We start from the raw sequence: 18,840 nt of genomic DNA, 5'->3' as shown, positions 1-18,840 counted from the left end.
AAGGAGCGTTGTGGTGTGATGTGGATGTGATAGGAAGCGTTATGAGGAACACACTGAGGTGGTTTGGCCATGTGGAGAGGATGGAGGGTGAAAGACTGATGAAGAGAGTGTATGTGAGTGAGGTGGAGGGGGGAAGAGGGAGGGGGAGGCCGAAGATGAGATGGAGGGATGGGGTGGAGAGGTATATGAGAGAGGGGGGTGTGAGTTGGGAGCAGGGCAGTGAAATGGCGGGGGACAGGGCGACTTGGAGGCGATTTGTTTGTGGCCACCCCAAACGGGATTGAAGCGTCTGGCAATAGATAGAGAGATAGCATCAAGAATAAGTTTTGCAGTCCGTCACTGTCATCAAGTCATAATGAAGAAAATATTTGTGTGGATTGTTTAACATGTGGAGGGGACCAAGAATATTGGAGTTCGATGATATGTACGCATCGATGGTTCTTCAACTCCAGTAGCTTGATGTTTCTGTTTTTGAATCCCTCCCACTCCAGATATTTGTGGAAAAAATGCTTAAGATGATAATGATAAGCTGCAATCCAAATTGTATTGTTCGTATTGTATCGTTCATAAAGGCTCCAACATGCTTGCTTGCTTCAGCCATAGCTCTCTTGTTCCACAGTAATTGTCTTCAAAATCCAAGGGAATGTGGCTGCCGCAGTCTCCACTCTAATTCCTCACATGCCCATATTCCAGGCCCATTTCAACCCCATTCTTTTGACAAATGAGTTGAACCAGCCCCAGGTTGCTCGAAATCCCAGGGATTCTTGACCAAGACGATTTGCCTCTGCTGTGTAGAAGGCTTTCACCTGGTGCCAAATATGCACCGACTCGATAGGCACTCCTGCCCACTCCTTTGTTGTTAGCTACATGGAAAGTTATGTACTGTTCAGCTACCGTATAACCATACAGTACACTTTTTACTCTGACATGGCTTAAAAGTCCCATCTTTCCACTTGAAAGCTGAATTGTAACAATAGATTAATACCAAAATATGATGGTAGTATGGAAAGGATATAGAGCTGTATCATTGTCTTTTTGTGTCTCTGAGCTAAGTGAAATTAGCTAAAAAAAAGAAAAAAAAAGAAAAAAAAAATTGAAAATCAGGGCCAAGTTAAGGTAAAAGAACTATAGGACTACCGGTACATCAGACACTCATACTCTCCCGTTCATTGTCAAGGCATTGTAGGGTTTAAAAATTGCCAGGATTTTCTTTCAATCTTTATAAAGGTCCTGATGGTGAACTTGATGACACTGAAGTCTTTGGTGATAATACATTTCTTCACAGCATTGATTTGGCATATAAACTTAACTTTCTGTTCCTAGTTTTGGGACTTGCGAGTCTTCCTTGCTTGGTCTGGAGGAGACATGGTAACAGGGCAAGCTGAATGAATGCTTACAATACATTCTAATCATTGGTGACACGGCATGTTTTGCTGACCATGAGCACTCCCTCCAGGGCACACAAGGTTGGCATGAGAGTGATGTCATTGATTAGGAGATGCACAGTGACCTACTGGTCAGTCACATGGCACATGCTGCAGCAAATACATCCACAGAGTGACTGATAAAGTCATGTTTTGCCATGTTTGGGCCTGTATTGTGTATTTTAGTGATTATAGGCACATTAGGGTAACTTTAAGAACCTAACCAAGTGCCTACAATGTTATAGTCAATCAGTGTTATGGGAGAGTATGTAATTGGTGAGCTGACTGTATGTGTATTGAGTAGTGAGTGTAATCCATGAATTCATTTATCAAAATACTGTTCTGGTTGTCCTCGTTAAAACAATGGGATGCTTTTGGGTAAACCCATCGTTGAGCTGGGGTATTGTTATTCGAGGACATTACAACAGAAAGTATAGGGATGTGTTGGAGAGCCTTGGGATCCCCCCCCACCAATGAAATCCAAAACCCACCCAGATGAGTCCAAAAACAAGTTTCTAGTTCACCTAACGCCCCAAATAGCTTTAAAACTAGCTAAACTAAGCCTAAAACAAGTTTATAACTCACCTAAACCCAAAAATATTATCTGAAAATCATCAAAAATATATCTGGAAAAAAATCAAACTTAGTAAACTGTACCCAAAAATGACAGTGTTCACCCCACCTATGACTAAAGCAGATTAATCTAAGTCTAAAATCAGTTTATAAGTCAACCTAAACACAAAATTGAAGTCTAAAGTATCATCAAAGTCGTTTTAAAAACAAACCATCAGGAAAAAACCTATTGGATAACTGGGGCTGGCCATCAATAAGTAGGGAAGGGTGTTGATTTTTTTTTTTTTTACACTGCTACAGTGGGGTATTGTACAGCAGTTGATCGTATAGCAGGGTATGCCAGTAGTCAGTTTATTTCATTCTGACAGAAATGGACCATTTCTATAGCTTGAATTTTAAATAGTGATTGCCAGAATTTCAGTGAACCCTAGTTCTGAGGAAGAAATGAGCTGTGTTAGTTACTAGTAAAATTTATCCCCCAATCTGATTACCTGTAGCTATAAGCGAAGATGAAAAGGGCTTATATCTTTGTCAGATGAGAACAGATGTACTGTAACAACATTGATCCATTGTAATGCATTCACATTTTTGCCATGTAATGTGCAGAGTTATTACAGTCTTGCTTATGACAGTTGTCTGGCAACATTTTCAGTTTCATAGCACTTTTTCTCAGCAGTTTATTCTGTCTTATAAGCCTTGAAATTCTCAGTATATTATTTACGATATATAGTTTATTGACTGGAGATATGAATGGAAAAGAAGGGAATGTGAAAGTGGATCGAGTGGGGTGCGCCTGCAGAGGTGGATGGGAATGGCAGTGCTCTAGTGGACATTTGTGCCAGGAGGGGGTTGGTGATATCCATTACCCACTTCAGACACAGAATGATCCACAGGTATACATGGCGAGTGATGAGAGGGGTGGGTGGTGAACTGAATGAACGGGAGGCAATGATTGATTATGTGTGTGTGGTGTTGTAGGATGAAAAGGTGTGTAATGGATGCAAGAGCATATAGAGTTTGGGGGAGTGGACGTTCTGACCACCACTTGGTGGTGGCCAAAATCAAGGTTCAAATGAAATGGAGGAATAGAAGAAAGGAAGGACAGGAGAAAGTAGTTCATACAAGGAGGGTGGAAAGGTTACAAGAGGATGGAAAAAGGCAGACAGTAAGAGCGAAGTGGAAGAGCATTTGGGTAAATACAGATTGGAGCAGGTGGGGGATGTGGAAGGTGTGTGCGAGATATTCACAGAAGAAATATGAGCAACATGTGAAGTGCTGTGTGGGGTGAAGAGAAGACAAAAGGGGGTGCAGGGAACAGCATGGTGGAATGAAGAGGTGAGACAGGCTGTGGCACAAAAGAAGAAAACATATAGTGAGTGGATGAAAAACGGGTGTGGAAGAAGTTGAGAGACTGAAGAGAGAGTTATATGTGGAAAGGAAGAGAGAGGTGAAAAGATTAGTAAGATAGAGTAAGAAGAGAATGGATGAGGAATTTGAAAGGAATTTGAATGTAAAGTGGAGGGAATGTAAGAAAGTGTTCTGGAAAAAGGTAAAGAGAGTTAAACAGGGTGTCAAAAAAGTTAATCGGGGAGTAAAATATAAAAATGGTTGATTACTACCAGTAGTGGAGAAGGGAGAAAAAATGAGCAGATGGAGAGAACACTTTTTAGAATAGTTGAACATAGAGAATGAAAGTAATGTGCGTATAAGTGGCTAGGGAATGGCCAGGAGACGGAGGGATGTAACAAGAGAGGAAGAAATCAGTAGGATGGAAGTTGTGGAAGCAATGAAGAAAGTCAAAATGGGGAAAGCCCCAAGAATTGATGGAGTGTTTGGTGAAGTGCTGAAGCATGGAGGAGAGACAGTAGTAAAATGGATGTGGAATATGTGCCGATTTGCCTGGGAGAAAGGTAGTCCCGGAGGATTGGATGTTAGGTATAATTATTCCCCTGTACAAAGGAAAAGGGGAAAAAGAAATGTGTGGTAATCATGGGGGCATTTGACTTCTCAGTGTAGTAGGAAAAGTATATAGTAGGATACTGATTGACAGAGTTAGGGAAATAACAGAGGAATTAGTTGGAGAACAGCGAGGTTTTAGGAAGGAAAGAGGTTGTGTAGATCAGATATTCATTCTTAGGTCTTTAGTGGAAAATTTATAGAGAAGGGAAAGAAGTTGTGTGAAACATTCATGGATTTGGAGAAAGCATATGACAGGGTGGATAGACAAGGATTGTGGAAAGTATTAAGAATATATGGAGTAAATGGTGAGTTATTGAATGCCTTGAAAAATATGTATGAGGGTGCTAAGGCTGCAGTGCATGTAGATAGTTAATTAAGTGAATTTTTCTGTTTGAAGGTTGGATTGAAACAGGTGTGTCATGTCTCCGTGGTTGTTCAGTCTGTACATGGATGGGGTTATAAAAGAGATACAAGGTATGACAGTGGATGTTGGAGCAGCCCTAATGAGAAAGGTCTGTGTTTGGAAACTCCTTGTACTGTTGTTTGCAGATGATACTATGTTGTTAAGTGAAGACAAAGGGGGGCTGCAAGGCTTGGTGGATGAGTTTGGGTGAGTGTGTAACAAATGGAATCTAAAGATAAATGTAGGGAAGAGTGAAGTTATGGTCTTTGAGGGAAATGAAGTCAGTGAATGTACAGTGAGATTGGATGAGAAGGAAATGGAAAATGTTAATGTGTTTAAGCACTTGGGTAGTGTAATGAGTAAGGTTGGAAATTTAGAGGGTGAAATGCTCGAAAGGGTACAACAAGGAAGAAAGGTTGCTGGTTCCTTGAGAGCAGTGGTAAGAAACAGGGAAGTGAGCATGGAAGTGAAATAGTTTTGTGCATGACAGTATTGAGATACCAACTCTAACACATGGACGTGAAGCTTGGACCTTGCCGGATAGACACAAGTCAAGAGTGAGAGCAGTAGAAATGAGTTATTTGGGAGGAGCATGTGGAATTACATGGAGAGACAGACTGACAAATGAGGAAGTGAAGAAGTGTTGTGGTGTGGATGTGGATGTGATACAAAGCGTTAGGAGAAACACATTGAGGTGGTTTGGCCATGTGGAGAGGATGGAGAGCGGGAGACTGATGAGGAGAGTGTGTGTGAATGAGGTGGATGGAGGGAGAGGGAGGGGGAGGCCAAGGATGAGATGGAGGGATGGGATTGAGAGATATCTGAGAGACAGGGGTGTGAACTGGGAGCAGGGCAATGAAATGGCGAGGGACAGGGCGACATGGAGGCAATTTGTTTGTGGCCACCCCTTATGGGATTAAAGTGTCTGGCAATAGATTGATAGATAGATATAGTGTATTTTTAGTACAGACGTAGTGCCTCAGTTATGCACAAGAGGATAGAAAGGTGTAATATGCAGAACAAAGTGCTGACAGGGAGGCACTGTGAAATCTCCGAAGCCATTTTGAATCTAACCTTTGGAAGATAGCATTGCGTGTTTCATATTGTCAGTTGAAGCAATCTGGGAGTAGATAAGATTTCTTTTTTGAGAAATGAAGCCTTACCATGTAATGTACTGTAATATAAATTCGGATTGAATATGTTGTAACTGTAATGTGTAGGTCATCTCATTAATACATTGATATCTACACTTACAGCCAGTCTGCAGCAGACATGGAGGACCAGGGACAGGAGCCAAAAAGTTTGTGGGACAAGACTTTGTATGACTTCCTATCCGTAGTAAATCGAAAGGGCAAGAGGTTGGAAGACAAGCAAAGGAAGAGGGAGAGGGGCAACCATGCAAGAGGCAGGGAGGGTAGACAGGAAGAGGAAACAATCACCTCAAGTATTCTGCATGTGAGCAATCTGAAGGACAACCAGGATGCATTGAGTCAATTGTCAGTGAAGAAGCTCCTGGAGGGGAGTATTGATGATTTGAAACTAGCGGCAGATGTGCTTAAAACCCTTGATGTCACCTTTCTCCTTAACCTCCTTTGTAATGACATTATCAAGTTCAACCTCAGAGACAAAGTGCACCAAGCCATCACCAGTATGAAGGAGTTACGGAATGAGGTGAGCCACTCAGGTCTGGAATGTGATGAAGAGAGGATGGTAGACTACCTTAGGACATTGTGTGATGCCACACTTGTTCTCTGTGAAGAACTCCCCTGCCCTATAAATGATCTTAGAGACATGAAGGACAGCTGTCTCAAGGAAGCAGAAGAAAATGCAAGCAACCTAGCAAAGGAAGTAATATGTAAGTGATTTATTTGTCTCGCACATCTTTACTGTACGGTATATTTGATATTGAAGAAATATCACAAATAGGGACACTGGGCAACAACATTTGAAATCCAGATAACATTGGTTTTAATCACAATGCTCTGAGACAAATTAAGAGAAGTAAAATGTTGATTTGTTTATAAATCTCCAACATACTTGCATGTGTCAGCACCGTGGCCACCTAATGGTGGCTTTCCATGCTGCTCATTCTCTGGCAACCTCCCTATTCAGTTCCTTATCTCTGATGTCACACTCTATAACCTCATCCCAGGTCTTCTTCAGTCTGCGTCTCACAACCCAACCCCCAATATTCACACTTCTCACTTTCTGCACCCAATTATCATCCCTTATCCTCTCCAAATGCCTAAATCATCTCAATCTGCTTATCCTCATCTCATCACCAATACACTCCAGTCTCATCCTTCCTTTTAACTCTTCCATTGTAAGCTTAGCCCCCCAGGCCTCGCATTCTTGGACACACCACACATCTACCTAATCTTTGTCATTTCTGTACTTTTGAGCTTGCAAATATCCTCTTCCACTACTGCCCGGGTCTCACTAACATACCGGTACAGCATTATGTCCTAACACATGCCATTTACAAGATCCCTTTGCATGGATGGAGAGCCCTCTCAGTGTCAGGAGAGGCAGCAGCTCCCTGAACTTCTTCCAACTACTTCTGACTCCAGCCGCAGAGCTAGCTCCAGCCCCACCTCCAGCACACAACATGTCTCCCAAGTAACAAAACTCTTCTACACACTCAAAAGACTCACCAGCAAGATAAATCCATTCACATGTGACAATCCCCACATACTCTCCCTGACACCGCACACATGAAATCAGCATTATCTTGCATTCTACCTTTAATACCGGTACATCACCTATGCACCCACTCATTACGAACACTACACAGGATTGAAATACTTTCCACACCCTTATGGCAAACCACATATGGTCACTCTCCCTCTTCTTTGACTGACATTTGTCACACACTGCTCACCTGTGATATCCCTGTTTTCCCTCTTTGTCTGATTTGCCACCTTAAATATCATATTCTTCCTTTCTGCACTAATTAGGTTATCCAGTAAAAGTCTCTGAGACTCAGATTTTGCCCTGTGTACCTCTTTCCTAGCCTTATGCTTTGCAGCCAAATATTCCTCTTTGTTACCACCCATTTTCCATTCCCTGAAAAACCATCTTTTCTCCTTAACTGCAGCTTCTACACCCTCAACCCACCATCATGTTATTCTGTGTCTGGATGGGGGGAGGGGGAGCCTTGTCCATCCACATACTGAATCAGTAACTCTCAGGAGATTGTTCTTGAGAGCCCTGTACTGTTCATTAACACTTCTGTCAACAGCTTCCTGTTCAGTCACCACTCTACTAATCTCTATATAGAAGACATCCCTTACTGCTTGGTTTTCAGCTTTCATGTGTTCTTCCAAGGTTCATAGGTCCTCTTCTTCACTATCCACTCCTTAAGCACTATATCATATATATATATTAGTAATTTGTGTTACTGCATACACTTTTTGCCTCCTATAACTTTAACATCCCTCAGCAACCTCCAGTCAGCCCTCTTGACCAGGAAATGGTCTGTCTGGTTACTATTTCCCCCAGACTTTTATGTAATCAACCTCCTCTCTCTTTTCCTAAAGAGAGTGTTGCAGACAATAATATTCATTGCCTCTTCAGACTCGAGTACCATATCCTTTCTCCTTCCACATTCCTCATACCGTATGTGCATTCCCCATGTACCCCTTAATGTCCTTGAGCTACTTCACCTACGTGACTGTTAAAGTCCCCTCCCAAAACTAAATCTCATCATCCCCCATACCACTTACCGATACCGCATGTATTAAGTCGTCCCAGAATCTGTCTTTTTCTATATCATCCAAACCAGCCTTTGGAACATACACCAATATAAATGAAATTTTGAGCCTACCAAACAAAATTTTCACTACCGGTACTATAATCCATTTTACTCTAATAACATTCATGACTGCTTATTCCACCCATTTTCCTTAACCAGCACACCCACCCCACCATATCTATCAGCCCTTCTGTGCCAAAACATACTGATAGTCCCTCCCAGCAACAATTCCAGCTGATCCTCTCCAATACCTAGCCTCCTTTACACAGCCAACACTCACCTACCTCCCACTCATTGCCTCAACTGTTTCCCCTGCTCTACCCCTCAAACTCATGAAATATCGGTAATTCTTTTTGATGATTTGTGTCGTTGTTAAAGCACTGTGAAATTAATCTTTCTGTAAATTACCAGGAAGCTCTTAAGTAACTATGAACCTCTAACATCTTTTACCACTCGTTTCATGCACATATGCACGCACACATATTGCGTCAGTATTTGGAATTTCGATATTTTTAAGTGATTACAACAATGCAGACTTTCATAAGTGTGCATTACAATAAAATGCATTATAAAAAGAGTTAACTAAGCATTCTCTGGGTCAGCAATGCACAATCATGTGAAGAGTAGAGTGTGCAGTCACTCCAAACGCGCATGGGTCGACAGGTTGCATGCAGTTGAAAACAAACCAGCTGATTGGTCTCCATGCAGCAATAGATGGTTGTGTTATGCTTGTATTTCTGTTTTAAATAACTGAATGACATTATTTTGTCTTACAACTTATTGGTTGGTGGATGTTTAATATGAATACACCTGAGAAATGTTTTAGACCACAAGTGGGCATACAGAGAAGAAAGAGATCAGATAAATACTTCATGGTTAGTACAGTTGGGGGCGCTCACAATCCACTCATTCGATGTAGTGCTGCTCTCGGGTGTCTGCCCTTTCCTCTCCTCCATCCTTCTTTCCATCCATCATCTTCTGTCTTTCTTTCCTTCATTCTTTCCTCGTCTTTCTGCCTACGGGTGACTTTACACTCCCTTTTCTGTCTCTCTTTCCTTCATTCTTTCCTCTTCCTTCTGCCTGTGGGTGACTCTACACTGAGTGACAAGCCAAATGGTTTCCTGTACACCAGGAAACCATTTACTATGCTGGGTGCTAACCATAGAACCAAATTTTGGCGCCTGGTGCTTTAGTGGGTAATTACAGCACTCCAATTGGATTGAGCCAGTGAAGGTTTATATCCAAGGGATGGTTGGGGTTTATTGTTCACGTAATGCCACTCGGGGATGAGTGAGGCTGGTCACTCTCATCTTAACCCCTAAAGCGCAGCCAATGGACACCCGACCCCCCCCAGGTGGCGGGGTTTGATCGCGGTCTGAGTACTTGTAGGAAAATATTAGCCAAAAATCAGAGATTAACCCTAGAACATTATACTTGGTATGGCAGATAGTACTTACATTCAGGTTTCTCCAGAGACAGGTGTTGAGCTTTCGTGGACTACCCAAGGACTTGTGGAGACTTGCAAAGTTGGGTAACAAAATCTTCACTTTCACACCTCCAGGAACCCGGTTTCCCTTCTACCACAGCCTCATTCTGTCACAGTAAGCTTTATACTACAACGTACAGGTAGTTTGGAATCCGTATTTGTACAACAAGCATTGAAAATAAAGCAAAAATCAACAAAGCGTATGGCGGACATGCAGCACTGTGGCAGTCTTCCTGTCACTCAACAAACATTTCCATTTTCACAGCTAAAAACACATATACTACATTATTTTCAATCATATTACTTCCCAAAAGATCACCGCGGCACGCTTTTTATTCTGCCTTACGCCCGTCACTTTATTCTCGTTCCTGTCGGTCGCTCACACTGACTCGTAAGGGCTAGAACTCGCCATAATGTCACTTTGAAAGCCTGCGGTAAACTGACGCTAAACAGGGGCAAACCGTGCGAAAAAAAGCTATTGTGACAACTGGGGAAACAAGCATTTCCTATTAGCATAAACTGCTTATGAGAGGAGAGCGCAGATTTACAGTTCTGAGCGCTCAGAGTTCTGCCATGTATCACAGCCAGGCTGGCCGGGCTGTGGTGGGGGGGGGAGGGGGGGAAAACGCGATACCTGGCAACAACGGAAGTCAGTAGTACAAAGGTAAACTATGCTAATTGTAGCTAAAGGGTGGTGGTACTGATAGACAATACCAGCTGGAACATTCTTGCCCGCGTTTATTCAAAATTAACTCGAATCGCAAACGCGACGATCCACCGTTATGTCCTTTTTGGCGAGCGTCGCAAACGCGACGACCCGCGCTTTAGGGGTTAAATGTCAGGACCAACATTCCTAGCCCTGGGCTCCTACACTCCTTATGGGGCAATGCAGGATTGGATGATGGATGGATGGATAGTACAGTAATGAGTATTATATGGTTAATTATCATTAGCTTTGTTTCACAGATACAAGATAAACTGCTGTGTTATTAAAACATTGGAAAGCAGGTTTCCTGAAGTACTGTAAGCAAGTTAACCATACCCAGTACCACAAAGCTTATTTCAAAAGTACAGTAAGCTCTCAATCATCTGGTGTTATTCACACAAACTCTGTGCTGGTTAAAGCAAAACGCCGGGTATTCCATAGTACAGTACCCCTCATTGGCTCAATACAGTATTCTGCTTTGAGCCAGATATTGCATTACTATCTGTCACAAACCTCTATCCTAAAAACTTTCCCCTGAATAAAAGATGAAAATTAAGCATAAAATACAATAATGACACAGTACAGTAATATAGTATTACAGTGCCGGTTGGCCACTGTTTACGGGCTGGTTGATACACTTTAACACCAGATATTGCATAGAACCGCCGGTTATGTCCTATTTCAGCATCAGATATTGCTTTAATAGAGCCAGGCCAGCAACACCAGATATTGCATTGGGCCGGATATTGCAATGACGGATAAATGAGAGTTTACTGTACAGTAACACCCTCGATAAGTTGACCCTGCAGAAGGCAGAATTTCCTGTAAGTCGAACTCGGACAGAGGTGTGACTCAATGTTTATTCCAAGGGTTACATTATAGTTTCTTATATTCCAAGTGCTACATTTTAGTTTATTATATTCCAAGTGTTACAACTTAGTTTAATTGATTGTAAAGTGAAGTAAATAAGTTCAGAACTTTTCATAATTGAGTTTAATTGATTGTAAAGTGAAGTAAATAAGTTCAGAACTTTTCATAATTGACTGTTGCACCCTTCCATCTATACAACCTCCTATCCTAACCTAGCCTATGACATGCAATATTTTTTATTATTTTTTTTTTTTTTTTAATGCTTCTTTACTTTAGTGTTAATAAAAAAGTTATCATCATCCTGATCTCCTTTCCCACTCTAGGGTGGGGTGAGAAGTAGCATTGTCCAGATGGCCTAATTTTCCCTAATCCAATGGGCCACGCTTCCATTCATTCAAGCCCCCAGAATCCTGGCTCTGTCTGATACGTCAAAAACTTCCACCTTATTCTGTAGCTTCACATAAACGTATCCGATAGAGCCAGTCTGAACACTGTCACGTTAAAAAGGGGTGCCAAATCCCTGATCGTGCACTTCTTACAACATTCATTCACCCAGCTCGATCTCTTGTCAGTCCCCTTGCCTCACTGACTTCCATACCTTTCTTCCTCACACACTTATCCACCATATCCCTCCACCTTCTCCTTGGTCTACCTCACCTCCTTCCTCCTTCAAATTTGCTCAGATATACCTTTTTCACCACTCTGTTGTTATCCATTCTCTCCGCATATGAGGTGCTACCCAAAAGTTCCAGTAATTTAAATATTGTAGGAAAAAAAGTTACCCTACCTCCTAGTTCTCACTGTCACCCTCAAAATAGTCCCCTTGGACATGTATACAGTGGTCCCAGCGTTTTTTCCACGAGTCCATGCATCCGTGGAAGGCTTCGGGCATGATGGTCTTGAGCACCTCCTGCAATTCTGTCTGGATCTCCTCAATCGAGTCAAATTGATGCCCTTTCGTTCGTAATTTCGGCTTGAGAAACAGGAAAAAGTTGTGGGGGGCAAGGTCAGGTGAATAGGGTGGGTGGGAAATGACTACCTTGTTAGTGGAAGCCAGGAACTGCTGGACAACAATTGACGTGTGGACGGGGGCGTTGTCATGATGCAGGACCCAGTCCTTGTTCTTCCACTGTTCTGGACGTTTGCGGCAGATGTTTTCCCTCAGACGCTGCAAAACTTCATAGTAAAACTTTCCGCTGACAGGTTGACCTGGTGGGACAAATTACTTGTGGACAATCCCTTGGATATTGAAGAAAACAATCAACATCGACTCGACATTGCTGCAAACTTGACGCGCTTTTTTCAGCCTTAATGAACTGGGAGACTTCCATTGCGATTGCTGCTGCTTTGTCTCCGGGTCATAACCATGAACCCATGATTCATCACCAATTATGACCTTGGAGATGAAGGTGGCATCATCTTTGACCTGATTCTTGAGCCCCCTGCAAACTGCAATGCAGTGTGCATTCTGCTCGTCACTCAGCAGTCTTGGCACAAATTTTGCAGTGATGCATCTCATGCCCAACACGTCCAACAAAATGCGTTGCATGCTCCCATACGATAGTCCTATGATATCATAAACATCATGGCTAGTTCATCTGTGATCTGCTAGGATAGCCCAACGAACATTTCCGATGTTTTCTGGTGTTGTTGCTGTTGACGGTTGTCCAGAATGGTCATCGTCTTCGACGGATGTTCGTCCTTTCTTGAACCACTTGTACCAGAAAAATGTTCTACTTTGGGACATGGCATTGTCACCAAAGGCTTTCTGAAGCAACCGGTGAGTTTCTGCAGCCGTCTTGTTGATCTTGAAGCAGAACTTGATGCGGGTTGAACCTCTTGTACCAGAAAAATGTTCTGCTTTGGGACATGGCATTGTCACCAAAGGCTTGCTGAAGCAACCGATGGGTTGCTGCAGCCGTCTTGTTGATCTTGAAGCAGAACTTGATGCAGGTTCTTTGTTCCGTGAGGTCCACCATTGCAAAACTGCCAAACCACTTACACACCACATTGAAATAGTAAACGTAGCTCAACAACACGTCCACTCACAGACACGGCCAGGGCCATACTGATGCACAAGGGGTGCTGCTGACTTCTCCTAGCGGGAAAAGGCAAAACTGCAAATGGTTGGCTCCCTTTGTTCATATTACTGGAACTTTCGGGTAGCACCTCGTACCATACCATCTCAGTACACCCTCTTTGATTCCAGTGTCCACAGACTTCCTCACTTTGCATCTTTCATGAATCACTTTATTTCGTATCCTATCCACTGTCAGTACTCCACTTATGTTCCTCAGCAGTCCCATCATCATTGCTGTCACTCCTGACTTTTCATTTTCATGCCACACCATAGTCTTACATCGATATGTTGAAGTTGGCACTAACACCCCTTAACCCTCTTGTTACTGGATGACGGAGGCTGCGTCCAACCAGTGGCAAGTACTCAGGATGTGGGCCGGCTCGGCCTTGGCCGAGTGCTGGGAGAACCCCCCCTGTTTCCACGCTCGTGGTACTTATAAATCATTATATCCTCAAACCCTTACTTTTGCTTCTGTCTCCGTGATTTTTAATTCATCGTAATCTCAAATAGTTGTACTTGCTTGTGATAAAAACATTTGGTGAATATAAATTATGTGCTAATTTACGATGTTTTTTCTCCTTCGTGTTTTCTCATAGATATATATGTTTTATGGTAATTGTTACTGAGAAGGAGTTTTAGGAAATTTCATTAGTTACATTTTGGTATATAAACATTTACTGTAAGACAATGTGGGTCGGTTTTACATGCTGCAAAAGGAAGTTATCTATCGATCGCGCTGCAGTGCGGGTGCGGTGTTTCGCAAAGCCAAAGTTGTTGCTAAATTATTTTTTCCCCTGCCTTTATTTATGCCTCTATCTGCCTGATTTTTTATTCACGTAATTTCGAATAGTTGTACTTGCCCATGGTGTTGATAAAAACGTTCAGCGAATATAAATTATGCGCTGATTTACGATGTTTTTTCTTTCCTTCTTGTTTTCTCATAGAAATATATGTTTTATGGTAATTGTTACTGAGAAAGAGTTTTAGGAAATTCCATTAGCTACATTTTGGTATATAAACATTTAGTGTACGATAAGTTGGGTTGGTTTTTCGTACCGCAAAAGGAGATTATCTTACGGTCGCGCTGCAGTGTGGGAGCGGTGTTTTGCTAAATTATTTTTTGCCCTGCCTTTATTTATGCCTCTATCTGCCTGATTTTTTATTCACGTAATCCTGAATAGTTGTACTTGCTCAGTGTGTTGATAAATCATTCAACAAATATAAATTATGTGCTAATTTATGATGATTTTCCTTTCCATAAAGCAAAAAAATCAAGGGGCGAATTTGTTCAACGCAGCTTGCATTGTCCAGTAATGAGCGGGTGTGATTAGGTTCAACGCAGCCTTCGTCATCCAGTAATGTATGGGTGACTTTTGCACCGCTACCCTAAGTATCAAAAGGGTTATGTAAGCCTCACGCAGCTGCGACACTCAATCCTCTTCTTCTTATCAAGGCCTTCATAGCACCAGCTACCTTCCTTCCTTGTGTCACTCAACTTTCCATTTCTTTTGCACATTTTCCCCTCCTTTCTGGCACTGTACCCAGGTATTTGAACTCTCTCATCAATTTCAGTCCCTCTCCATTCACTGTAGCATCACACTGGGAGTCACCTTCTCTCTCAATTACCATCACTTTACTCTTTTCTACATTTACTCTCAATGCACGACACTCACAGACATCAACAAAGCTCTGCACTAGTCTGCCAGGCTCTTGTGCGGTATTTGCAAGTAGCACTTCATCATCAGCATACAGTAAATTTGAGATATTCCCTCCTTCATCATTCATAACTAACACCCTTCCTTCTCTCCATTACTCATGTTTTTACTTCCCTCATCATCCCATCCATATATTTATGTAACAACCATGGGGACATCACACAATCTTTTTGCATGCCCACATTGATTGTGAACCATTTGCTTAGATGCCCATTTACCCTTACACATGCCTCACTACCATCATAAAAACTCTTGACAGCACCTAGCAGCTTACCATCTACACTATACATGTGCAAAACATATCACAGTCCTTCTCTGTCCACTTTGTCGAATGCTTTTTCCAGATCCATAAATGCCATAGACGCCTTATAGTCCTTCTCACAAGCCTTCTCCACTATCTGTCTCACTGGAAATATTTGATCCACACATCCTCTGCTACTCCTAAAGCCACCCTCTTCATCATTCACTAGGACATCTGATATCTTTCTTACTTTCTCAGAATAATTCTTCCATGTGCCTTCCCGACAATAGTCAATAAATTTATGCCACGATAATTCTTCACTCACTTCACTTACCTTTATTTTTGTACAGGGGTACAATCACAGCCTTTTTCCACTCTGCTGGCACAGTTTCACTCATCCATGCGTTCTTACAGATCTCCAACAAGCACTTCATTCTACTCTGTCCATTACACTTAATCATCTCTGCATACACCGTCAGCCCCGGCTGCTTTCCCATTTTTTAGTCGCTTCATGGCGTTCTTCGCTTGTGCGAGTGTCATGTTTCCTATCACTGCATTCTTTCTCTGCACACCCCCAAAACCAATCATGTTTACAGCCGCTCTGCTTTCTCTATTCCCATTCATCATGTTTTCAAAATATTCTTTCCATCTGGTCCTTACTTCATCCCCATGAGTCATGAGTTAATAATCTACCACTTACATCCTTCACACTTCCACATTTCTTTCTGCTGTCACTTCTACATGTCCACACCCCTTTCCAGAATAACTTCCTATTTTAAGAGTAGTTTGCATTCATTTTTCTTCCTAGATCATCATGTACCTCCTTCTTTGCATATAATTTGCTATTGTTAGGGGTTAGGGGGGTAATATATATATATATATATATATATATATATATATATATATATATATATATATTTTTTTTTTTTTTTTTTTTTTTCAGTTAGTTGGAAAATTCATTTAGTCAGACCACCCTAGAGCCCCATGTAGTTTGACTGCTGAAGGGTTTACATCTAAACTATGAGAATTATGACAAGGATGTACCACGTTGAGTACACCGCTTCCCGTCCGATCAGCGAAGTTAAGCAACGTTGGGTCTGGTTAGTACTTGGATGGGTGACCACCTGGGAACACCAGATGCTGTTGGCATCCCTACGTGTCAAGTGGGGTTGGTGGAGGATTAGTGCCCCTCCCTGTAAAACAGTTAACTCTAAGCCCTTGGCCACCCCGTTTGGGATACATGGCGTCTGGCAATGAATGAATGAATGTAGACATGGGTTCTGTCAAAAGTTTGAATAGTTTGTGGACACAAACATTTCAAGTTTTAGAGGTTGCACTGTACTATAGTCTGTTTTTATAACTCAACTTTCACGATGGGAAGAGGGCATTATTAGGCCAGGTTGGAGTAAAAATGGTAAGAAACATATTGTACACTGTACCTCTGTAGATGGATGTACATCACTTACACTCCCACTCTTCTTGTAGGCTGTACACTGAGTTAACTGTCATTCATCATCACTGTCAGCAAAGATGGCTTCTGATGGCTCTGGTGTCACATCTGTTATAGCGAGTCCTGAGGTGCCAGGGGTCGGGGTCTTGGAGGCTATAGTGCTGGATCCTGAAGCTGTGTAGAGCAGTGATGCAGCCAGGATTTGTCCAAGGGGGGGCCACCTGCCCTTCTCACTAAACACCACTTGCTAAAAATTATTCTGTTTGTTTTTTGTTCTAGCACATGCATAACATTCATTGCCTGTACATCAAATTTAATTCAGCTGAATACTGTATGTCTACATCATAAATCCATTGCTGAAAACCTATAACACAAAGTAAAGTTTCGTGAATGGAGTAAAAAAAAAATATAGATGATAATGTGGGAAATTATAGGAATTAATACAGTATTGTGTATGAATTATATATTCACACATGTAGCTACAAATGTAAACAGAAACTGTAATGACGACTGTAACATAAGTTGAAAATATAAAACTAAGCACTTACACTATAATACTGCACAACAGACACATTGTGGTAGAAATTCATTTTCACCAGTGCAGACCTCGGAGTCAAAGGGGGGAGGGGGACATGGCATCGTGGCCACCCGCCCCCTCAGCCACACTGCCACTGATGTGGAGGTTGGCTGAGGATGTTGGTATTGTAGACACAGTGGAGGTCTCTGACTTTGCACGGAGCCTCTTCATATCAGGAGAGGGCACAGGTTTGAAAAACTGGGAGATCTTAGCCTGGATCTGCCTTGACTGCTGGTGCTACATTAACTCGATCCGGATGGGCTGCATGACCTCATAATGTTGAGCCAGAGGTCCTCCAGCTGTGTCTTTGATGGTTACGATTGTGTCTGCAACATCAGTGCCTGCAGCTAGAGATGGTCCAGGTGCTCCTCCTCCTCCTCCTCCTTTTCATCCTCCTCCTTTGCTAGTGTCTTGTCTTTCTGTAGTTTTGCCACAGTCTCCTCTGTCTGGTGATGGTACCTAGGTACACCAGCATCCTCATCGAGCCACTCTTGCAGCTCCTCAGCAAGGTTGCCCTGCCCTGCAGGTGCCAACTTTTCTGCCATCTTTGGTGGCTCAAACCCCTCAAAATCACAATATGGTCCTAGAGTCTTGGGAGTTCTGAGGAATTTGCACCACCCATTCGTGAGTGTAGTAAGAGACACTTTCATCCATGCCTCTGGCCAGCCAAAGATGGCATCCATTATTATGTATTTCTAGAAATTGCCTGTGGTGTCCTTATAGTTCTCGTGGTCCATCCCATCCTCAGTCACAATGAGGCATTATTGCAAGTGGAGGATTCTGTAGTGCCTCTTTGCACTCATTATGACTTCCTTGTTCATGGGCTGGATAAGGGCAGTGGTGTTAGCTTGCAGGAACAAGGCCCTGATTCATCCATCTTTGCTGCAGAGTTTTCCTAAGGAAGGATGAGTTGGTGCATTGTCCAACAGCAACAGTGCCTTCATGTCATTAGGACTGATGGTCATACCATTCTTGGTGTTGCCTCACAGAAGGGTCGAAGCTGTGGTGGAACCAGTCCTGGGTAAATCAGGCTGACTTGTTCCCTTGGTACTCCACAGGAAGCTTGACCATGATGTCCCTGAGTGACCTAGGTCACTTGCTCTTACCTACTTTGACTAGCTGTGGGCAATGAGAGCCATCAACATTGGCACAGGCCAGAATGGAAACAGCCTTCTGTTGTTTTTATACCCTGGAGTGCTGCCAGTATCTTTGGATACCTGGTTTTTTTAAGGAAGAGCATGCCAGAAGACCCCAGTCTCATCTGTATTGTAGATTTGAAACTCATGCAGGCCCTTCTTCTCCATCCCCCCATATGGATGAAGGTTTGCTGTACTGGGGGGAGGGCTCTCTTGCCTAGAGTTGGGGGAGCCAATTTGACACCCCTATTTCTGGGCAAGAGCAAATCCCATCCAAAAGGGGAAAGCTCTTCTGGTTTTACCTGGGCTAGGAGCGGTTTGGCAGCCCTCCGTATTCCTGGCTGTTGTGACCGAATACTGTACCTCACTGGCCTGACAAACCAGTGTTGTATATGTAGTTTTATTCAGGTGCAAGGCTTCGCCTGAACAGACCGTTTATTTCCTCAGGTTAATTGTGGCCTTGGCA

At 42.6% G+C, this 18,840-nt stretch overlaps 1 protein-coding gene and 1 pseudogene across 1 annotated transcript in view; both read left to right on the top strand.

Moving 5' to 3' along the window:
* LOC145403136 (uncharacterized) overlaps positions 1–18,840 on the top strand; it is a 108,879-nt gene that overhangs the window by 22,062 nt on the left and 67,977 nt on the right. The window contains exons 3-5 of the mRNA XM_080274962.1: positions 5,616–6,214; positions 16,737–16,839; positions 17,230–17,426. Of these exons, the coding sequence (XP_080131088.1) occupies positions 5,616–6,214; positions 16,737–16,839; positions 17,230–17,426 (899 nt within the window). The remainder of the gene's footprint in view (positions 1–5,615; positions 6,215–16,736; positions 16,840–17,229; positions 17,427–18,840) is intronic.
* Positions 16,243–16,360, top strand: LOC145403425 (5S ribosomal RNA; annotated as a pseudogene).

Source organism: Coenobita brevimanus, chromosome 60, assembly GCF_032717465.1.
Source record: "Coenobita brevimanus isolate Jiangsu-jjx chromosome 60, ASM3271746v2, whole genome shotgun sequence".
Lineage (NCBI taxonomy): Eukaryota > Metazoa > Arthropoda > Malacostraca > Decapoda > Coenobitidae > Coenobita > Coenobita brevimanus.
Note: the sequence above shows the minus strand (reverse complement) of the source record. Positions and strands in the feature narration are given on the sequence as shown.